This window comes from Pantherophis guttatus, chromosome 6 (assembly GCF_059756535.1).
Source record: "Pantherophis guttatus breed Tessera chromosome 6, ASM5975653v1, whole genome shotgun sequence".
NCBI lineage: Eukaryota > Metazoa > Chordata > Lepidosauria > Squamata > Colubridae > Pantherophis > Pantherophis guttatus.
Window position 1 is genome coordinate 97,023,195 of NC_142068.1, and position 23,960 is coordinate 97,047,154.

The 23,960-nt window shown below is 44.9% G+C and overlaps 1 protein-coding gene and 1 long non-coding RNA gene across 7 annotated transcripts in view; one reads left to right on the forward strand and one right to left on the reverse strand.

Moving 5' to 3' along the window:
* The window catches only part of FAM13C (family with sequence similarity 13 member C), a 41,424-nt gene extending 36,171 nt beyond the window's left edge, over positions 1–5,253 (reverse strand). For all 6 annotated transcript variants that reach the window (XM_087871932.1, XM_087871931.1, XM_087871933.1 and 3 more), the window contains exon 1: positions 4,824–5,253. In XM_087871932.1, coding sequence (XP_087728058.1) covers positions 4,824–5,173 — 350 coding nt within the window. In that variant the 5' untranslated portion in view covers positions 5,174–5,253. The remainder of the gene's footprint in view (positions 1–4,823) is intronic.
* Positions 5,254–9,154: 3,901 nt separating this feature from the next.
* Positions 9,155–12,179, forward strand: LOC148113198 (uncharacterized). Its single transcript, XR_015728384.1, has 2 exons — positions 9,155–9,504; positions 11,663–12,179. It is a non-coding gene; the product is annotated as an uncharacterized LOC148113198 (long non-coding RNA).
* The last annotated feature ends 11,781 nt before the right edge of the window (positions 12,180–23,960 follow it).

Consider the following 23,960-nt stretch of genomic DNA (forward strand, 5'->3'; position numbering starts at 1 on the left):
TCTTGATATGTCCCAGATTCCAGAAGTGTTTAAATTTTAACATAATAGAAACCAGGGGTGAAATGCTCCCGGTTCAGACCGGATCGCCCAATCCGGTAGCGATGGCGGCGGGTGGTTCAGAGAACCAATAGCAAAAATCCCTGCCCCCTCCCCATGCCCAGCTGAGCTGCACGATCACCAGAGGCTTTTTTTTTTTAACTTTTAAAAGCATTTTTTCTACAACCTCTTTGGCTGAAAAAATGCTTTTAAAAGTGAAAAAAAGAGCCTCTGATTATCGTGCAACTCAGCTGGGATTGTCAGAGGCTTTTAAAAGCATTTTTTCTACAACCTCTTTGGCCGAAGAGGCTGTAGAAAAAAATACTTTAAAAGCCTCTGATGATCCCAGCTGAGTTGCCTGATCGTCAGAGGCTTTTAAAAAAAGTTGGCCATGCCCATCCAGTCACATTACCCACCACCACCAAGCCACACCCACAGAACCAGTAGTAACAAATTTTGCATTCACCACTGATAGAAACTATGAATTAGACCTTGGCCAACAGTTCAGTTTTCACTTTTTCACAAATTTTTAAACCGTGCCAAGAGACAGACTCCTTTCTTGCCATTTTTAAATCCTTCTTATGAAAATGGAATCATAAGCCTTTCTACTACCCTCACTTTTGCTCAGCAGTTCATTGGCTTCCTGGATCTTAAGTAAAGTTGTGAGCTCACCACTTCCATTCACCCCACCCCCCACCCCCATTTTGGCTTAGAAATAAAAACGAATCACTAAAAAGACTGTTGCCTAACTTTTCCAATTTCTTCAAAAGTATTTCCACTTTCCTCAACCAAAATATTGCCAGAGGTGGCAATATGTTTTATACAGTGGTTCTTTTATTGAATAGCCCGAAGGCCTTTTCAAAAAAAAGAAAAGAAAAGAAAAAGATAAAACAAATAGTTACAGAAATAACAGTCTAAAAATATATGATATATGACATTTAAAATTTAACAATATCGAAGTTCAATAACTAGATTTCCAAAACTAGATAACCCAGATAAGATAACTCCTCTCTAACTCAGCTCATCTTTCTTACAATCAATGAAATTCTTTTCGATATAACTGGCTCGTATTGCTGTCATCCTTTTAAGATAGCGAGTAATAGCCCTTACCAGGGGAGGAGAGTCTGCCTTCAATAGAAATGATAATTTATGCCTTACATTCCAGTGGGGAAATTTATTTATAATTGGGGACAGATATTGTTTTCTTACTTCCTCATACAACCTACATTCAAATATTATATGCGCCGTATCCTCCACGATGTTTGCCCCACATATACATGTTCTTTTGTCATACGGGATTTTCCGGTAACAGCCGAATTTGACGTTGGTATCTAAAAGTTCAAATCTAAACTTGACAAATAGCTCTCTCTCCACTGATGGCATTTCTAGATGTAAATATTTTTCCAGGGTAAAAGTTGTTTTAACTGCTGTCATAAGCTTAAGGGAGTGATTAGTTGAAAGAGTTGCCATGTCCATTTGCCCATGTATACCTTTAATCCGTTGTTTAACTTGCTTCAGTGTGTCACACAACGGGAACCCTACGCCATATCAATTCAATATTTCTGACAGCCGAGTTAGCCAGGAATACCTTTGAGGATTTGAAGTCTGCTGTTCTTCTAGGCAGATTTTGGGAAGTCTGCTGGCTTCTATCTGAGTCATTTTTAGCCAGTAGGCTACCGCCCTAGTAATTGTGTAGGTGAGCAGTGAAAAATGTCCCAATTCAGCTCTGATGGCTGCTGCCGAAGTGGAATTGTTTACCCCCAACATCCTCCTTAACAAATTATTTTGAGTTCTCTCCAATATGGGGGCCTCTATAAGACCCCAGATTTCGGCACCGATTAGAGCATAATCGGAACAAGTTTAGCCTGAAAGACCTTACGAATTGGTAAAATCGAGGTTGGTTGAATACGTTTATATGTTTTATATAATGTGATTATATCCTCCAACACAATTTTTACATAATTTCAATTAGTGTGATGACATTTTAAGGAGGTGTAGCATTTTGTGCTACTTTCAGAGTCAATTCTGAACTATTTGTTAGAATAGATTTAAAAGGATGTTGTATCACGAGGAGACCCATCCTGGCTCAAACACCCTCCCTCTTCAATAAGGAGAAAACGAGTGTGACATGTGGATTATAATAAATCTGAAGAAAGGATTTTTAACTGCAGAAGATTCTGGAGCTCTCAAGGGAAATCATCAAAATCTTATTCACAGGCCAAATGGTCTTATTCCATAGTTCTACCTAATCAAGCATAGAAAGTCCTCAGAGTTAGGATACAATTAGTCTTAAGATTCTCAGAGTTTCTTTTTTAAAAAAAATCAAAAGCTTCTGTAGGAGAGACCAAGGTGAGCCTGAAGGAGGGGTCAAATGCATCATTAGTCTTGAGTTCCTTTGCACCCACAAGAGACCTAACTCCAACTCACCTTGGAATATGGGGTGGGTGTGGTTTTTTTTTTAATGAACTTTTAAATTTAAAGTTTCCCTCGCTTGCCATGATCCTGAGAAAATGCTGGGTGGACAGCTGTTGTGTGCCCTGGAGGGAAGTTTCTGAGATCCCCCCAAGAAGGATCCTGCCTGGAAAGGCAAAGGGATAAAACTTCTAAAGCAGGGGTCTCCAACCATGGCAACTTTTAAGACTTGTGGACTTCAACTCCCAGAGCTTTGCTGGCTGAGGAACTCTGGGAGTTGAAGTCCACAAGTCTTAAAGTTGCCATGGTTGGAGACCCCTGATCTAAGGTGTTTTATCTAAGGCCATAGTGGGAAGATGGACCGTTTCTCTGTGCTGTTCCAACATTAATTAACAAGCACACACACACACACACACACACACACACACACACACACACACACACCAAAACCAAGATTTCTATATTTGGGTCACTTGAAAATACAACATTCCCATATTGGGGTCAGCAGCATCTTCGACCACAAGGCAGGAAGATAGGAACAAAAAGACGTTTCAAAAGAAACCATTAAAGCTTTCCCACTTCCCCCACAAGGGATTCAAAATGAATTTTAAAAGAAAACGGGAAGGCTGACAGAGTCCAAGTCCAAAGTTTGTGCAGAAAACCGTCTTGAATTTATTTCTTCTTTCTCAGAAGGAAAAATTTGGGCAAGTGTTTAAAGGAAAGGCAACTGAGAGAGCATCGCCCAAGGAGCCGAGATGGGGATGAGGGATTAACCAACTGAGGATTGACGGTGCCTGTGAGAGGCTGCCACTAAATCTGGATGTTGAATTCAGTAATTGATACCCTTAGGCTTCTTCTCCTTCTTTTCCTTTTTTTTTTTCATGGCCACCTGCCTTGCCCTGCTTTCTGAGAACATCAATACAGGGGCTTCCTGGGATTTCTGGAAAGTGGCTTTCACACCAGCTCCCTATTCAGAAAGGAGGATTATTTATTGCTTCCTTTCCACATCAATTTTCCTAATTTGACCCTGTGGTGGAAAAAACATGTCAGAAGACCAGGAAGATCTCTAAGCTTGGAGATGGGAGGTCTGGGCAGCAATCCAGGCCAAGCCCTGCACTGCCCTTTGGGGTCCTCCTGTCCTGCCCCAACCCCTCCCTTGTGCCTGCCCAGAGCCACATGGCCCCAACACACATGTCCTTAGGGATAGACTGCCTCTGAACACAGAGGTTCTATTGGGGTACGGGCAGGGCTTGTGAGCTGCAGGTGGGCCGGGGGTGGTTTGACTGATGAGATTTTTCCCACTCCCCGCCCCCCGTTTTCCTGATTCCCCTATACCAGTGGTTCTCAACCTGTGGGTCGCGACCCCTTTGGGAGTCGAACGACCCTTTCACGGGGGTCACCTAAGACCATTGGAAAAAAAATATTTTCAATGGTTTTAGGAATAATTTTATGGTTGGGGGTCACCACAACATGAGGAACTGTATTAAAGGGTCATGGCATTAGGAAGGTTGAGAACCACTGCTCTATACAAAGGCTGAGCAATGAAAAGTCGCTCACGGCAGCCAGTTTGATCTCTAGGAAACCATCTTTTCTTTTCTTCTTTTTTTTTTTCTTTGCTCTTCTAGTTCCAAAGATGACCAAACATGTTTCCTCCTCAACAAACACACACACACACCCGCCCCACGCGAGGTGCCTCCTTCGGCTGAAGCCCCCTTCCTCTTTTCTGAGCTCTTGGACAGACTGATAAAACGGAGCCCTGCACTTGTTATGTTATGTTAATTTGATTTATATGCCGCCCTTCTCCGGAGACTCAGGGCGGCTTACAGTGCGTTAAGCAATAACCTTCATACTTTTGTATATTTTATACAAAGTCAGCTTATTGCCCCCACAAACGGTCCTCAATTTACCTACCTTAGAAAGGATGGAAGGCTGAGTCAACCTTGAGCCTTGGAGAGATTCGAACTTACTTTAATTGCAGACAGCTGGTGTTAAATTACGGTGCTTAGTCTGCAGAGCTAGCCAGGCTCCTTCGGCTGCGGAGGGACCCTGGACAGCCGCCACTGATTGCCTCCTGGGTCTTCTCTGGTCAGGAAAGTGGACCTTAAGGGAGCCGGCCAACCTCCCTCCCAATTAATCGCCTCTCCCTCCGCTCCCTCCCCGGAGCTCCTCCGGTCCCGCGCCAAAGCCGGAGCCTCCAAGAGCTGCCCGCCCCCTCCTCCAGCTCCGAGCCCCGAGCCCTCCGCAGCCTGGGCCGAGCCCTCCATCCCGGGAGAATTCCCAGCTCTCGCGCCCTGCCCACCAGGCTCCCCGCCGACCGAGCAGGCCGCTCTTTCCACCCCCCGAGCGCCCCCGCCTCGCCCGGCCGCGGCACTTACTCGGGCAGCGCGGGGCTGCCGAAGCTCTGGGGCTGGACGCTGAAGCAGAAGCAGGAGAACATGGGCGCGGGCTCAACGCGGGCGGCCGCCGCCGCCGCCGCCTCCCCGGCTCCGTCTCCGCGCCGGCAGCCCAGCCAGAGGCATGGCCGGCCCCGGCAAAGCGAGGCTTTCACGCGGCGCTCGGCCAGCTCGCCCACCGGCGGCCCGGTCCTCGGCCGGTTCTGCACATGCTCCGCGTCCTCCCAGCCGCTGGGGGGGCGCCAAGCGAGGCTCCCGCCGCCCCGGCCGGCCTCCCCCGCCCAGTCGCCGCGGCGGAGAGAGCGCCCGCCAGCGCCGCCCGCCTCGGGCATCTGGCGAGGGCCGGTCTTGCCCGACCTCCGGGAGATGCGGGCGGCTCCTGCCTTGGGCTCCGGCGGGGCCTCTCGCGGGGAAGGCGGAGGAGGGAGACGGCACTGCGCCAGCAAGGAGGGCCGCGCCCCGGCAGCAGCTACAAAGGGAGGGGCGGGAAGGCGGAGGCGCCGGTGCTGCCCCCAGGGACGAACCGCACTCTGGGCACACGCGCACACACACCCCCGAGCAAACGGGCCCGAGACCTCAGGGAAGGCAACGCCCCCGGAGTCGGGCAATGGCAGAAAGGAGGCCGGGAAGCTCTGGTGGGCGCCAGCGGCAACCCCCGTGTGCCAGGCAGGCTCCTTCGGGAGGGCGGCAGCCAGAGCTGTTTCCAGGCTGGCTCAGCCAGCTGCTCTCCTCTGCGGGCCTTTGGGGCCTCCGGAAGAGCGGCGTCTCCTCCGAAGAGCCCCAAGGGGATCTTAGGGTGAGCAGGTGCCCGCGGGAGCTCCGAGGCTGCGGTGCCCAGGCCGCCTTGAGCAGAGGCCGGCCGCTGTCCGCCACCAAGGTGCTGAAGGCGGGGAATGGAAAAAACCAAACTGACGAGCAAACCCGCTCAGGACGGATTTAGGCCACCTCTGAAGTGGGCTAGAGCGGAGATGGTGAGGACATGTCCTCTTCCAAATGGTTACTAGGACACCTTCACGCCAGAGTTACTGGGAAGGTGAGGGGTGAACCCAGTGGACGTAGGATTGATGTTGCTGACTCTGAAAAACATGGGTGAGGCTGCAAGATGCTGCCAATCGTTTCTCTGGAAAGAATCTGCCAGAACTTAATTTGTGTCTCCTGAAAGAAAAAAGAAAAGAGGAAAGAAAAGAAGAAAATGATAATAAAACCCTGTATGTTTGAATGATTGATTCCCATGAATTGAACAATTCAAACCCAGACAAGACTGAATGGCTGTGGGTATTGCCTCCTAAAGACTATGTCGATTGTCCATCTCCGGTCCTGGGGGGAGAGAAATCATCCCCCTCAGAACGGGCTCGTAATCTGGGTGTCCTTCTAGACTCACAGCTAAGATTAGAGCAACATCTGACAGCTGTGGGTAGGGGGACCTTTGCACAGGTTCACCTGGTGCACCAACTGCGACCCTACTTAGATCAGGAGGCTCTCCTCACAGTCACTCATGCCCTTGTCACCTCACAGGTGGATTATTGCAACGTGCTCTACATGGAGTTACCCCTGAAAAGTGTTCAGAGACTACAGTTAGTTCAGAATGCAGCCGTGCGAGCTATTGTGGATGCACCTAGATACACCAACATTACACCAATTCTCCGCGAGCTGCACTGGCTCCCTATCGGTCTCTGGGCACAATTCAAGGTGTTGGTTATTACCTTTAAAGCTCTACATGGCTCAGGGCCAGGGTATCTTCGAGACCGCCTTCTGCCGCATAACTCCCAGCGACCGGTAAGATCCCACAGAGTTGGTCTCCTCCGGGTCCCGTCAGCTAAACAATGTCGGCTGGTGGGCCCGCGGGGGAGGGCCTTCTCTGTTGCTGCCCCAGCTCTCTGGAACCAGTAACCTCCTGAAGTCTGGACCATCCCCACCCTATTGGCCTTCTGGAAAGCGGTGAAGACCTGGCTTTTCCAGCAGGCCTGGGGCCATTGATCTCGCTGCTGCAAACTTGCGAGACCCAGCCATGAATGGAGTGTATGGGTTTTTAATGTTTTTTCAAAACAACTTTTATGATATATTGTTCGCATTATTTTTTGTTGTAAGCCACCCAGAGTCTCCAGGGAGTTGGGCGGCATAGAAATGGGACAAATAAATAAATAAATAAAAGGTTTTCTATGCTATCTATTTAGCATATGGCACGTGATAGCCAGGGGTGGCTGGTTTCCTCTGTAAAAGGAATTTTTTTCAGGTGGTGTTATCTTTACCCGTGGGATGCCTGAATGCCGGTAGCCAATCAGGGGAGGTGTCAGTATTCTGATGCTGCCATAAAAAGACGAGGCTTGACTTTTCACCTACTTATTTTCTCTGTAGATAATATCCCCTAGGAGATGGGATGGTGGGGGGAACATTCCTGTGGAGTGAGGTCAGAAGCTGGGGAGACTGACTTGGAAGATGGCCAATGAGAAGATGAGAATTGGGGAATGGAAAGGGAAGGGTTTGGGGGTCAGAGGGTTAGTATCGGCTACGACGAAGTCAGGGTTAGATCTGTCGTACTCAATAAATGGAATATTTCAGCAAAGATTAATTGTTTGGGAGTGCAATTTATTTGAGATGACATCGAAACCTGACAGGAGGTTCCTTTCTTATCCCTTCTGTGGTTTATTCATTCACGGGAATCGAACCGCCAAGCTACCGACCTCAGCAGTGCGCAGGCCCAGCATCTTACCAAGTGAGCCACTGCAACCCCTTTTTCCAGGCTGGTTTGTCCTGATAAGTTGGATCACAAGTCCCTCTGAGCAACCCAGAAGTGGGGTTGCAGTTCCCCAGCTTGGAAAGGGCCTGAAAAGATGGGTGACGTTCTCAGGCCAACCCACTTCACAGGGTTGTTGTGGGGAAAGTAAGAGGAGGAAGGTGTTAAATATGTTCACTGCCTTTCTTGTAAAAAATAATAAAGTCATGACGCAAATAAATCAAACCAAGATCTGCACAGCCTAAGCCACTGTGCTGAGAACAGTTTTTGCTTTCAACCCAATGCATTTCTTTCCTTTTCACCCTCCCCTCTTCTTTCTTCTTCCAAGAACAGCTGCCTTTGTTCTGGGGGAGGTAGGAAAGGTGTCTATGGCTCTCAGGGCAGCTAGCTTGGAATGGCATCAGTGGGGCATCCAGAAACAATAAGGCTTTGGCAACTGTTAGAGGGGCAACTGCCCTAGGGCAAGGAGGCCATGCAGTGGAGCAGGATGTTCTTTGCATCAAAAGCCTATTTCTAGTTCAGGGGTCTCCAACCTTGGCAACTTTAAGACTTGTGGACTTCAACTCCCAGAATTCCTCAGCCAGCTTTGCTGGCTGAGGAATTCTGGGAGTTGAAGTCCACAAGTCTTAAAGTTGTCAAGGTTGGAGACCCCTGCTCTAGTTTGCCTCTCCTTTCCTCCTCTCTTTCTCCTGTAGAATATGTAATCTAATTGGGGGACAGATGTAAACACATGCATCAGTCTTGGCTGCTGCTTGGACGCCTTCTCGGAGTCATTGCCATTTCCTCTGCAGCAGAACTGGGCCTGGCCTTGTCCAGAACCACCAAGGGGGCAGCAGACTTACCCCCTAGGAGCTGCCATGAAGGGGAATCGAGCAGCTGCTCTGCTCTAGTTGTCTATCTCTTCACTGCTCTGTGGTGCAGTGCTTTTGTGAGAGCAGGATGAAGCCACAAGGCCATTTCCCACCCACCCAGCCACCCACGCACACATACACAACATGTCAACTTCATAGAAAATAAAGAACTGGCTTGGTTTCCTTTGGCAGATGTGCTGAGGTAACCTGAAGGGTTGTAATGTCATTGTAATCCATGACTTCCCGTTGATGTCCATGACTTGCTGTCAAAACACTGACAGCAAGAGGCTGCAAACTGCTATGAATGGCAGTGAAACAGAAGTGGAATTTGTCCGTCTGTAGCTCATCAGGTCCCTTTGTTCCCAGAGGTTCATTATATTTGTACCACCTGGTTGAAACAGCCACACACTTTTCTAAGAAATGTATTTTCTCTAAAGCAAATGAGGACTTCCGTCTTTAGCAAAAAGACAATTGGAGGGAATTAAATATTTCCTCAGCTTGTAATGAAAGGCATCTCCCTTGGTGAGGGAAGCGCAGGGATCATTCCTTTTTTTCCCGCCAAGTTTTTTGTTTTTTTATTTTTTATAAAAATGTCAAATCAATGTGTGAGCAGTGTGGCACCTGGGGGCCATACATTCCAATACAAACAAAACTGATCAGATTAAACATTATTATTATATTCAATCGACATGTAATTTCCATAACAATACACATCTATATTAGGTTATCGTCTATCATTATTCAATTATCCTACCTATTTCTCGTTATTACTTTCATTTTATCAAGTGAAAATGTAATACATTAATATTCCCTTTATTTCTATCACTTATTCTAGCTTTTAATCATATCACCTGCCTACAAGAAAAGAGAAAAAAAGAATAGAGAGAGGGAGTGAGGGAAAAACAATTCAAAACAGCAACTGAGAAGAAGAATCATCCATCCATCATCTCTTGCCTACTTATACTTTAGTTGCTATGCTTTACAAGAAAGAAGGGGAAAAGAAAAAGCAAGTCAAAATTGGCAATATCGTTCATTCCTGTTGAGTCTTGGAGATTTGCTGTTGAACTCGAAAGTCAAGGTTAGTATCGGTTACGCTGACCCTTTGTGTGCACTCGATTTTCTTCAGAATCCGAGGCTACATCTGGTGATCCCAGCCTCTGCTTCTTCTGATTGAAGTCATGGAATATCTTCAATCCCGGAATTCTGAGTACACTTTTTTTTATCAGAATTTACGTGAAGTGAAGAGGGAAATAAGAGCAGCAAATAATAGTAATGATGATGATGGGCAAGGGGGAAATGACCTTTTGTGGAGACACAAATAGTCCTTGTCATGGAAAGATGAAAAAAGGGTGGATGGGATGCTCAAAAGCATTTCATCCAAAGAAACTTCCTGAGGACAGTTCCCTGGGAGCTAAAATAGCTCTCTTTCAGATCAGTTCTGGTAGCTTCAAGGCCTAGGCAGGCCATCTGCTTGGCCATTGCTTGCCTCTGCTGTGATCTGGATTCAGTGCTGAGTCCTTACAGCAGGTTTGGAGAACCACCTCTCATACCTGACCATGGCTATGTTCAGCCAGATAAGAGGTGCCCACAGAAGACCTCTTGGGGAATGTTGTGGTCCGCCAGCAGCCTGTGGAGCTGGCAGCAGTGTCAGACAGTGAGGAGGTTGGGGAAGAACATGGGCCAGTCCTGGAGTCTGGGGAAGGCTCAGACGAGGGCTCTGCATTGTAGGCAGAGAAGGGGCCAGGACCATCTGAGAGTTATGTGCGGACTCCGGAGCCTCTAGAATCTGACGTCAGCGAGGCAGAGAAACAGGGGGAGCCTGTTCCCAGTGCGCGCATGCGCAGAGCTGCCAGAAGGCAAGTACAGTTAAAACAAAAGGGATGACTCGGGAGTAGGGCTTGGAGGTGATTGTCCCCTCCCATAAGACATAAAGGAGGAGCAAAAGCACGTGAGCCTTTGCAGGAAGCAACTTTGTTCATTCTGGTCGGTTTAAATTCTGAAGCTCCGTTTTGACTGTGCTCCGTGTGGCCTTGCAAAGCTAATTGCCAATTAGGTCTTTGGCAGCATGTCAATGGAGATAAACATGGGTGCTTATCAGCCTTATCCAAAGGGACTGTGGCAGACTTCTGTCGGACTCTTTACCAACTCTTTGTGACTCATTACGGGCCGTGAATGAACAATAATTCACAGCGGTGAAATAAAAGAGGGTTTTTGGGACTAATTGTGTGCTTTTTACTGTCTCAGGAAGCCTTGGTCAGAACAGGGAGAGGGATTCTGCCTCCTCCACCTTCACTGCCTGTTCCTTAAAGTTGAGAAGGGGTCCCTGAAGCAAGGTGTTCAGAAGTGGCTGCATAGCCAGATGCACTGGCTCCTGGTGGTCTTCCGGGTGCGCTTCAAGGTTTTGGTTACCACCTTTAAAGTGCTCCATGGCTTAGGACCCGGGTACTTGCGGGACCGCCTACTACCACCAATAGCCTCCCACCGGCCGGTACGCTCCTATAGAGAGGGGCTCCTCCGGGTGCCGTCAGCCAAACAATGCCGACTGGCGGCCCCCAGGGGGAGAGCCTTCTCTCTGGGGGCACCTACTATCTGGAACGAGCTCCCCCCAGAGATACGGAGGATCCCGGATCTGCGCACCTTCCGCCGCGCCTTAAAGACCTTACTATTTCACCAGGCCGGCCTGGCCTAATTTTCCCCCTCTTTTATAAAAGATTTTTAAAATTTTAAACATCTTTTAGTATTTATATATTCAATTTTAAATTGGTTTTAAAAGTCTGGGGTTTTAAATTTGTCGGGGCCAAAATTATTTAATTTGATTTTATTCTATTTTTTAAATTTTGTATTGTATGTGTTTTTATTGTTTGGCTGTGCACCGCCCTGAGTCCTTCGGGAGTAGGGCGGTATAGAAATCTAATAAATGAAATGAAATGAAATGAAATAGATTTGTGTGCAGAAAGGAATCAGGAAGAGGGCTGCAGAGATATTCTTCTTGAAAAGCCTGAGCTTTTCTCAGCGAGGTGTGAAGGAGAAGCATGTCCTCTGCCTGGAAAAAAAATGAAAGTGAGAAGAGAATCCCATTTAGAAACCACCACCAGCCTCACACATACACTCCCCCAATCTCTGAGGTGCATTATGACACAACACCACTGCCTGGAAAAAGGCAGGTGTGAAGGTGCAAAACTGCCCTTAGCATCCTCCAGGTTCCCTATCACCTCTGACGTTTTAATTTATTTTAGATTCTCTTCAATGAATCGATGTGCAAACAGGAAGACATTCCCTGCTGCGAAGGGAAGCACCAGCTCCAAGCAGTTATATTTCCATCAGATTCCTGGATTCTTACATAAGGAAATGCGGCATAGCAGCAGCAGCTTCACGCTTGGCTTGGAAGTCTGCCCGCTGACTGGAAAAAAGAGAGAGGAAAAGGGAGAACTGTGTGGGCAACCTCAGTAGTTCGCCTCCCACTAAACGGGCTGTGATTTCTCCCACCATCATGGCAAATAGTTTGCAAGGGTGTTCCTGAGACGGTTTCCCCAAATTTCAAATGTGCCCTCATCCAAACCCCAGCCCCGAAATGTTAAAGAAAGCAGATGACCGTATGACCACTATTATTTATCCATTCCATCAAAGATGAAGCATTTTGTTTGTCTTCTTCTGGACTATTTTAAATAGAAAACAGAACAATATTCTATTGTACAATCCAATATTTCCCTAAGTTGCTCCCCAATCAAATAATAAAGATTGCTGCATTAATTTGTCGGAAAGTTGAAAGATTGGATTTTCTTAACTGAATTTTCAACTGGGCCTGCAGATTTCACCCAGCTAAGAAATTGAAATTTTCAGTGTTCTTAAGAAATATGAGAGAGAGAGAGAGAGAGAGAGAGAGAGAGAGAGAGAGAGAGAGAGAGAGAGAGAGAGAGGATAGAAATAGATGATAGATAGATAGATAGATAGATAGATAGATAGATAGATAGATAGATAGATAGATATGATAGAAATGATAGAAAGAGAGAGAGAGAGAGAGAGAGAGAGAGAGATTGAGAGAGATAGATTAAGATAAATTTAAGATATATACAGTATATTTTAAGACCCCTAGAACAGAAGCTCAGACATCTCTTTGAGATCTGGGCAGATTTTATCCATTCTAAAAGGTCTCCTGTAGCTGCAATGGAAGGGATTGCTGGTTTCTCCATACATTTACCCATCTCTTTATTCCGATTGTCATCTCATCCACTGAATTCCCATTTTTGACGTTCATTTCTTAGAATGAGGAGAAGCTGCTTCTGCTTGCTTGGACAGTGGAAAAAACCTTGGCGATGTGAGCAACTTAATAAATGAAGGTGTGGGGGTGTCTCATGCCAGGAGAAAAATTATGTTTCATTCAAAACTTGTGACTCAGAAGCATAGAGAAACATGAAAATTGGAACAGCCTGAGCAAAGGCAGCTCTCTAAAAATACCCAAGAATTCATTTCTCTCCTCATCTTCTGAGGCTTTGCCACCAGCAACCTTCTTAAGTCCCTTCATATACAGTATTTCCCTGAGGCACACCTGCCCTGCCTGTTTTCAGTTCACACCTAAGGATGGCCAGATCTGTTGGATTAATAGGCCTTCCCCTGAGCCAGAAGCTCCTGTGCTTCTATGTAATTTCATGCCTCATTTGTGCCAGTCAGGATTGACCTGCTTTATTTCTGTCTTGACTGCAGAAGGTTTGCTCTAGAATCATGCAAAACATGATCTTTCCAGCCACAACACTGAAGTTCTCTGGAGCTGCTCAGGTGAGAGGACCTTGCTGAAGGAATGTGTGATTGAACCCCAGTGTGGAATGGGGAAATAACTGGACTTTGTTTCTGTCAGAGTATATTCATGAACTGGAATAGGGCATAGCGACAGGTCAGCCAATGAGGGCTGTTTGGTAACTGAAACATAGTATTTGTTGTACGGGGTCATAAGAGACAGTTTGGAGGCTGGGCGTGGCTTAACTGTTCTGTACATAAGCTTGAGGGCACTAGCTTCTCTCCCATCCATTTTGCCTTCTCCATTTTGTGCTTCCATTTTGTGCTGTGTTTGTACTTGCTATTTCTCTTCTCTACAACATGGAAAAACCTACAAGGGTATTGTATGCCTTATGTGTTATGTAACAGATTTAACAGATTAACAGAGTTGGAAGGGACCTTATAGGTCATCTAGTCCAACCCCCTTTCAAGCAGGAGACCCTATACCATTTCTAACAAATGGCAGTCGAATCTTTTCTTGAAAGTCTCAAGTGATGAAGCTCCCACAGCTTCTGAAGGCAACTTCTGTTCCATGGGTTGATTGTTCTCTGTCAGAAAATTTCTCCTTATTTCCAGGTTGAATCTTTCCTTGTTCAGTTTCCATCCATTATTCCTTGTCTGGCCTTTGGAAAATAGCTTGACCCTCTGTGGCAGCCCCTCAAATATTGGAAGACGGCTATCATTGTCCCCTGGTCCTTCTCTTCACTAGACTAGCCATGCCCAGTTCCTGTAACCGTTCTTCATATGTTTTAGTCTCCAGTCCCCTAATCATCCTTCTTGCTCTTCTCTGCATTTTTTCTAGAGTCTCAACATCTTTTTTGTAGTGTGGTGACCAAAATTGGATGCAGTATTCTAGGTGTGGTCTTGATTGTATCCTTCTGTTAATGCAGTTTATGATTGCATTGGCCCCTTTGGCTGCCACTGCACATTGCTGGCTCATATTTAGCTGATTGTCCACTAAGACTCCCTCTCACAGTCACTGCTATTAAGCTTGGTTTCACCCAGTTTATATGTGTGCTTTTGGTTTTTCTTACCTAAGACTTTACTTTTCTCTACATTGAATTGAATATGTATATAAAGACGTTTTTGAATCCTGCTTAACAGTCTGCCTGTGTGTGCTGCAACAAACTCTGACAGTTTCTGCTTGAAGACATTTCACTTGTCATTCAAAAAGCTTCTTCAGTTCTGACTGACTAGTGGAGGGTGAGGGATTGATATTCCTTGCAGACATCTGGTCGTAGGCACTCTTTCAGAGAGTCACTGGGGGTTTATCTGTGCCCTCGGGGTCACCTGAGTAGCTCAAATGGGTGTGGAGCCTTCTTCAACATCTTCAAGGAAAAACAAAGTCCAGCTGCTTGTTGAAAAAGCACCTCTGGGACAGCCATGACCTGGATGACTGAGAATCTCCGTAGAGCAGAGAAGTCATTGGGAGGCAGCCTCTTGAAACACGCCATGGAGATTTAACATGAGGTAAATATGAAGAAAATAAGAGGAGCCACTGAGGGCAAAATGTGCATTGTAATGGCATTGCACAAAAGATGCAACTGTCATAATGTGCAGTGCAATCACAATCACACCAGACTAGTCCAAAACAAAATAAGCGACATTCATAATATATGAAGCTGGCCAGAAGAAAAGTGTCTGGAGCCAAGAAACCACTGTTGCTCATGCAGCATCTTCACCCAGACAGGAAAGTTTTTCTACCTCCTGTCTAGGAATAGACGAGAGATGGACTGATGAATGGGTCCAAGCCAGAACCCCCTTCATTGCCTAAGAGAGACCCCAAATTAAAATTCTGACATTCACTACGACCACTGTAGAAAGAGCCAAAGGCATCAGGCTGGAGTTCTGTTGTTTCTGACTGTCATGGCAATATTTGAGGGGCTGCCACAAAGAAGAGGGAATCAAATTATTCTCCAAAGCACCAGAAGGCAAGACAAGAAACAATGGATGGAAACTAATCAAGGAGAGAAGCAACCTAGAACTAAGGAGAAATTTCCTGCCAGTGAGAACGATTAACCAGTGGGACATCTTGCCACCAGAAGTTCTGAATTCTCCAACTCTGGAAGTTTTTAAGAAGAATACCTGTCTGAAATAGTATAGGGTCTCCTGTTTGAGCAGGGGCTAGACTAGAAGATCTCCAAGGTCTCTTCCAGCTCTATTCTATTTGGAATTCTATTCATTCAGGAATAGGATAGAGTTTCTGGTCGAGGGTATGCTTACCAGCAAAGATTGTTTTCCCCGCAGAGTGCGTAAAAAAACCATTGCGCTTACTGTATCTAGCTACTGTAAATCCCTTTCAAATTGTAGGTGGCAAGTTTTAATGAAATCAGGTCAAGACAAACTGTAAATACAAGATCTGTGGTAGAACTGAATGGCCAACTTGCAGATCAGAGGCAGTGACCCTACCTGGATCATTCTTCCCAGGTTCAGCAACCAAACCACTGAATTTCAATTTGGAAATTGAATTGCAGTTTGGAAAGGAGGTAGGTTGGATGATTCAGAGGAAGATGAAGACATTTTAGAGCAGGGATCTCCAACCTTGGCAACTTTAAGCCTGGCAGACTTCAACTCCCAGAATTCCCCAGCCAGCTGGGGAATTCTGGGAGTTGAAGTCCGCCAGGCTTAAAGTTGCCAAGGTTGGAGACCTCTACTTTAGAGCCATAATGTCACAGGTCTTCTTCTGTGGCCTTCAAATGTTGCTCATACCTTCAGCAATAAATTTCAGCTGGTGATCTTCTTGAAGCCATGCAGTGTTTCTACCTCTAATCTAATATAATACAGCTCTAACTTTAAATGGAATTCTACCCTCTGCAAGAGAAAGGCGGAAGGGGAGGGGAGGAAAGGCAAAATAACTGCCCACCTCTGATACATATATTATCTGCATGAACAAGACGTACACACCAAATTATGTAAAGGCTGTATGGGAAGGAACGATCCATCACCTCAGCGATGCCCTGAAGAGCAATAAACAGTCTCCGTGATCATCAATTATTTACCACATAAAAGCATGAGGCTCTACCAGGCAAAGCTCGCTCATATTTCTTTAAGCAAAAATGCATTTTGGAGCCAGCTAGTCAGTGGTGGGTTCTGCCGAGCCAGTAGCGGTGACGATATGAGGTCATCGAACCGGTTCTGGCCCACTCCTAGCCCCCTAGCCCCCGCCTCCCCCATTATTCTTACCTTTTATTTGGCCCCACCCCCAATCTATTGCTGCCTCCTGAGTCCCAGCTGATGACTAGAGGGGAAAAAACTGTTTAAACTCTTGCCGCGGGGCTTCAAAGGGCCGCCCTACAGATGATCAGTGTTAAAAGAAAACAAATGAGTAGACGGTTGCCTGCAAAAATACATGAGTAGATCAGTGCCTGCAAAAATAAATGGGTAGACCGGTACAGCTCTGCAAGCAGTTAAAAGCCTGGTAGACCAGTACCTCTGCTAAATCCTAAAGAATTGTCACATGACCATCAAGCCACGCCCACTAAATAAGCCACGCCCACAGAACTGGTAGTAAAAAAATTTAGAACCCACCCCTGCAGCTACTGTCATGTTTAACCCTACAGGTCCCGACTGACTTTCACAGGACCATCACATCCACCAAGATGGAGCCATTGCTCAAGTTCTGTGGTTCCAGAACTATGTTTCCAGCAGGTGCCTTGGGATGTTCCTAGAGAGGCTGACTGGATTACAGACATCTGTTGGGAAGGCACAGCTCAGCAACATAATCTGTTCTGGGTTTATTTGAGGAATAAACACCTACCTGTCCATGGACATACATGACCATCTCACTGTTCCATGTCAGGGAAAGCACTGTTAGAAAGGCTGAGTTCAGGTAGCAATCATTCCCCTGATGGTTTGCCTTCTGCCCTGATTGGAATGTGTGGAGTTGGCAATCACAGTATCCTGGGTGGGGGGCAGGGAGGGGGAGGCTGCAGTTTGAAGAAGTTTGGTACGTGGATTTTGAATGTTCAATGTTTCTTTCCCAAGATCTGGTCCAAATCCCACTTGAAATCCAGTTTTAAGACTATCTTATTGATGCCAAAGCATGAACGGAGATTTGTATAGGCCAAATACAGTGAATCACAATTCACAACAGCCCCGGGAACAATGCCAAGAGCAAAGATGCTGGGATGTGCAAGTTGATCATCTTCAGGAGAATCAGACATTGCTCATCCCTGCCTCAGCTTTAGTCTGTGTCAGCATTACAGCTGTGTTGGTGGGGTGAAGAAGCAGCTTAGGTTTGCTTCGATCCCTGCAAGCAAGCACATCCGAGGTGGCATTCAGCTGGTTCAGGCAAACCAGTAGTGGCAACCCCCAGGCGCAATCCCGTCCTATATCGCTGGTTTTTTTTGACACTGCACAGATATGTGGACAGCACGCGTGAGTGAATTGCTGTGTTCTTTGACGTTGCATGCATGTATGATGGCACGGGCGAGCAAATTGTGGTGTTCTTTGATATTGCACGCAAGCGTGGATGGCGCGTATGAGTGAATTGCTGTGTTTTTTGACATCATACACATGTGTGGATGGCGTGTGCGAATGAATTGCCGTGTTCTTTGATGTTGCACACATGTGTGATGGCACGTGTGAGCAAATTGTGGTGTTCTTTGATATCGCACGCAAGTGTGGATGGCACGCATGAGTGAATTGGGTTCTTCGATATCGCACGCATGTTGGATGGTGGGCGTGAGCGAATTGCCGTGTTCTTTGATGTTGCACACATGTGTGGATGGCACGTGCGAGCAAATTGCCATGTTCGACATGGCACGCATGTGTGGATGGCATGTGCAAATGAACTGCCGTGTTTTTTGATGTCGCATGCGTGGAGGGCATGCATGAGCGAATTGCCATGTTCTTTGATGTCGCACGTATGTGTGGATGGCATGCATGAGTGAATTGCCATGTTCTTTGATGTTGCACGCATGTGTGAATGGTGTGCGTGAATGAATTGCTGTGTTTTGTGACACCGCACATATGTGCAGATGGTGTGCATGAGCTCACATTTCCAGTGCTGGGCAAACCGGTTGCTATAGTATATGAATCCCACCTCTGAAACACATCTCTGCACATTAACAAGGCAAGTCGCTCCCATGGTTGCCTACAAGAGGTGGCCTCTTTGGGAGCCCTCTGAAGGACAGCAATGAGCAAGAAAAGGCACCCGTTCTTTCTCGGGCTTTTTTGTTTAGCATTTGGTTTTATGGGAGAGAGAGAAGAACACCCAGCCCAAGTCTACGGCATGTAAATTCTCATCAAGGCACACAAACTAACACATCCGTTAGTTTTTCAGAGCTTGATGCCAGAGGATATGAAGGTCCAGATCATCTGGTTTGCAACAATCCTTTTCAGTATGATTAGCCAACAAAGACATACCAGATCCTCTGGATTTAGCTGCAGCAAAATTCAGGACAGAGCAGAAACAGTGATGGAAGCTGTGATTAATTCCATTGTTCTTTTCTTTATTTCTCCAGGTATACCACCTGGCTTATGGAGGAATTTTGCAAAGCATCAGAAAGAGAAGTAAGAATTAAAATTAGAAATGGACCAAGTGGATTATCCTCTATCCAAAACAGGCACAGTGCCTGAAGCCTATATATGTATATATTTACCATCTCCAAATCTATTTTATAATAGAGATACCATTTCGGATTATAAAATGCACCTTTTTACCCCCAAAAGGAGGGTGAAAATCTGGGTGCGTCTTATAGTCCGAATGTATCCTCACGCAGCCTCTGAAACCTCCATTTGAGAGGCTGAAAAAAGCCTCTGAAACCTCCATTTGAGAGGCTGAAAAAAGCCTCTGAAACTTCCATTTGAGAGGCTGAAAAAAAGCCCCTGAAACCTTCATTGAGAGGCTGAAAAAAAGCCCCTGAAACCTCCATTTGGGAGGCTGAAAAAAAGCCTCTGAAACCTCCATTTGAGAGGCTGAAAAAAAGCCTCTGAAACCTCCATTTGAGAGGCTGAAAAAAGCCTCTGAAACCTCCGTTTGAGAGGCTGAAAAAAGCCTCTGAAACCTCCATTTGAGAGGCTGAAAAAAAAGCCTCTGAAACCTCCGTTTGAGAGGCTGAAAAAAGCCTCTGAAACCTCCATTTGAGAGGCTGAAAAAAGCCTCTGAAACCTCCGTTTGAGAGGCTGAAAAAAGCCTCTGAAACCTCCGTTTGAGAGGCTGAAAAAAGCCTCTGAAATGGAGGTTTGAGAGGCTGGAAAAAAAACAAGGCACAGAGTTTACAACCAAAGAACCTGTTGCTAAAGTTCACCTCTGGGAACAGCTGATTGGGGGTATTCCGGGAGGCCGATCCACCCACCAATCAGCTTTTTTCTTATTTTCCTCCCCAAAAACTAAGGTGCGTCTTATACTCTGGTGCATTTTATAGTCCGAAAAATACGATAATTGGATTCTAATGTGTTATTATGGAACAATATATTGCATAGAAGTAAACTATTCGTGGATTTATTTTGCTGTCCTGAAATTATGAGGCTGCCCAGGGCATACAAGCTATTTAATCAATTTCTGGAGCAGGATATTGCACTCCTTAAGGGTGCCAACTTCCCATTTGCAAAATACCAGCAAAGATTCCAGCCAATTCCTAATGTTGTTTTCTTTCCAAATTCTGCGATTGTTCTTCCGTTGCCTCCTTTGTCGCTCCAGTGTTAGGTCTTTGGGGAATCACCACTTTTGCTGTGCCATTAAGTATAAAATGGTATCAAAATTGTATTATTTTAAGCTTCCTTGTGGGAACCATTTCAGAGATTAGGGGGAAATAGAAGAGTAGATCTTGCCTGGCTAAAGAACTAGTTTCTTTTGTGAATAAGCACAGAGCTTTTAAACACTATTTTCCTTGAATTGCATTGCTCGTAGACAATTAACAGATTGAAAATAATGTGATCTCTGTAATCTCTCTATCCTTCCAGCACCTGTATTAAGGAGTTCCTTGTGCTCCTTATAAAAGTATATTTTTATTATTTTTCATCTTTGTTTTGTGATGCATTGCAGACTACATTCTCCCAACACATCTCTAAGGCAGGGGTCTCCAACCTTGGCAACTTTAAGACTTGTGGACTTCAACTCCCACAGTTCCTCAGCCAGACCCCTGCTCCAAGGAATCGTATCTGCTTTTTTCCAAGCAGCAAACAGCTGAAGAGTTGCAAAAATAAAAAGTATGAGACTGTGTTTTATTAGCTCGTTGTTCCTCTTCCTTTGAGCTTCTCTCCCTATACTTATAAAAATGGGCATTGGTGTTAGCATTAGTTGGTGTTGAAGGAAAATACTTCAGGGCCTATAGAAAATACATATTTTCTGATGTGTCTACCTTGCTTTATTGCTTAAGCCATTGTAGATAAATTTATGTGCAGATGTCTGTTTATGTACTATTTGATAAGACTGGATAAATTGCCAGGTGGCATCATGGCAAAATAAAGTTTATGACTAAATCTGAGTCTGAAAGTTTAGTAACTTAACTGAAGTAAAAGCAAAACAGGAAATTCTAGGAATGTTATATGTTGGAACTTCTTAAAAAGACTTTTACTTTTTTAAAATTTTAGATCAATAAAATGAACACTTAGCTGTAATGAGCTCTGGAAGCTTGAGTTGATCCCCCAAATGAGTCCTGGAGGCTTCAGTTGGCCACCAAAGAGCCCTAGAAGTTGACCCCCCAAAATACTAGAAGATGATGTTCAAGCAACATCTCTCCAGAAGTTTGAGTTGACCTGAAATGACCTCTAGAGGCTTGAGGTGACCGCCAAATGAACCCTGAAAATTTGAGTTGACCCCTGAATGAACCCTGGAGGCTTCTGATGGCCACCAAAGAGCCCTAGAAGTTGACCCCAAAAAACCACTGGAAAATGGTATTCAAGCAACATCTCTCCAGACGTTTGAGTTGACCTGAAATGACTCTAGAGGCTTGAATTGACCGCCAAATGAACCCTGAAAGCTTGAGTTGACCCCCCAAATGACAAATTATGTAAAGGCTGTATAGGAAGGAATGATCCATCACCTCAGCAATACCTTGAAGACCAATAAACAGCCTCCGTGATCATCAATTATTTATCAGATAAAAATTATGATGTAGCACATCAGGAATGAATACATCTACCTCATTATGAATCTGAAAAGTTTGGCAACAAGTTTTCTGATTTTTAAAACATTATTATTGGTGATGTGTAATTTAATAAAAGAAGTACAAATATAGTACTCAGGGAGAACTATTAAAACATAGACATTTTGTTGAATTTAATGGTTTCTTGGGTTCTTTGAAGTATGTGCCCTCACGAATCATGTTCTCTGATGAGAACATGCAGCATATAAATATTAAATAACTGGAGGACTTATGCTTCTGCTTCTCTTAAGTAGTGACTGATTGGTCTAATTGGGAATTCTCTTTTGGAAATCCCAGCAACAAGAGCTTAACATATACCAACAGCTCTGGTGCCTACATTGCTGCTGGGTCTCAACCCCAGAAGACATCCAGAGCAAATTATGTCTTTTCAATGTAGGTTCTGCTACATTGGCAGAATGTGGAAGGCCATGTCTACTCAATATCATTTGAAGTCCATTGGGTTGCTTACAAACCTGTGTTGCATTCACCCCTTGAAATAGTTTCCAGAAAATACTCCATCAGTTATTTTCTATTGAACCAAACTTTGCCATTATTATTTATGTCTTGGGCAAATTCGAGGTAGACAGGATTTGTGGATAATTTTATTCATTCACTATAATTACAAAATCCATCAATACTTGGTATAAGCACACACTGACTCAAAACTCTTGAGTTCAGGATTTTGTTTTGAGTACCAGATCAAAGTTGAACTAATTTTTCAACTTTGTTGAATGATAATCTGGCTCCTGCAATTAAAAAAAAAACCTACCCTGCTTACCACAAAGCAGGAAATAAATCAGAGAAAGCCTTCAGAAAGAGCTCGCACCTGAATGATCCATTCGTAGATCTTCCTGGAAGTAAATTTGGTTATTTATTCTGTCCTCAACTCATAATTGTGTGTGCATACACCCAAACAAGACAGGGGCGTGGTGGCTCAGTGGCTAAGATGCTGAGCTTGTTGATCAAAAGGTCGGCAGTTCAGCAGTTCGAATCCCTGGGGCCGTGTAATGGGGTGAGCTCCCGTTACTTGTCCCAGCTTCTGCCAACCTAGCAGTTTGAAAGCATGTAAAAAATGCAAGTAGAAAAATAGGGACCATCTTTGGTGGGAAGGTAACAGCGTTCTGTGCGTCTTTGGCGTTTAGTCATGCCGGACACATGACCACGGAGACGTCTTCGGACAGCACTGGATCTTCGGCTTTGAAATGGAAATGAGCACCGCCCCCTAGAGTCGGGAACAACTAGCACATATGTGCGAGGGGAACCTTTACCTTTACCTTTACACCCAAACAAGCACTGTTCTGTGGAGCCATTTTTATCCCTCAGCTTCTCTGTTCAGTGCTATGTGTGTAAGTTGTTAGTTTTTAAAATGGATTGCAATGTGTAATTAGATTATGCGTGTTATGAAGGAGCAGATTGAGCTGTTTTCTGCTACAGGGCAATCCTTACTTCCTACCATCTGTGCTATTGAGGTTAAACATCATGTCATTACCTGGCACTTATTTTCTCTGAATAGAAATTCAGACGGTATCTTTTTTTAAAAGGCCATCTGATTTCTATTTTTTTTCCCCCGTAGAATATGGTCTGAACAGGGAAGGTGACTTTGTGTTTGTCCCAAAGGGCTGCCAATCACAAAAAGTAAGCATACAGTGTCTGGAGAGAGGGTGGCTCTCAGAATGTCATTTATTAAATTAAATTTATTACATTCAAGTTTGTCTCTCCTTTCTAGCTTAGTTTACTTTACTTTACTTTACTTTACTTTACTTTACTTTTTACTTTATTGTCATTGCACCTTGTACAACAAAATTAAATGCCATCTTCAGTGTACATTATAACTATAAAAATAAAAAAACAAACACACATCCTTCACATTCTATACAATTGAATTGAAAACCTCTGATATTGCATTAATATTGCACTATACATTAGAATTCAATTCAGTTACTGCCCTGGGATAGAAGCTGTTTTTCAGCCTATTTGTCCTTGTTTTTATTATCCTGTACCGTCTGCCAGATGGTAATAGTTCAAAAAAAAAAAAAAGGGTGCCCAGGATGAGATGGATCTTTAAGAATGTTTTGAACTTTCTGAAGGCAGCGGGAGCTATAAAGCTCTGCTAAAGAGGGGAGGGGGCAACTAATGATACTCTGGGCAATGACGTTGACCCTCTAGAGTGCTGTCCTATCTGCCACTGTGCAATTTCTGGTTCCTAGTTAAAATTGTTTTATTTACGAAAGCATTTTAAGGTATAAATGTTCCATAATTTAATTGTACCTTTACACTGCTGTATTACTTTGTTCAATTTCTTTTTAACTTTGTGTCTGATATACCTCAATCTGAAAGCATCTGATGCAAAGGTGCTGTATACCCATTTCAGGAATATGTATTGGAGCTGTCCAGGCTTCACAAACACAACTTCGAAGTAGTGATCTGGGCCTTCAGAAAGGACACTGCCACCACTATTACCTCCTGTTAGTGCTTCTGCTTCTACTAAGTACCTGTCAGGTGTGCCTTCTTCAGCTTCTTTGCTTCACTGACATCCTGCCCAGAGGTGGGTTTCAGCAGGTTCTGACCAATTCTGGAGAACCGGTAGCAGAAACTTTGAGTAGTTCAGAGAACCGGTAAATACCACCTCTGACTGGCCTCACCCCCATCTATTCTCTGCCTCCCGAGTATCAGC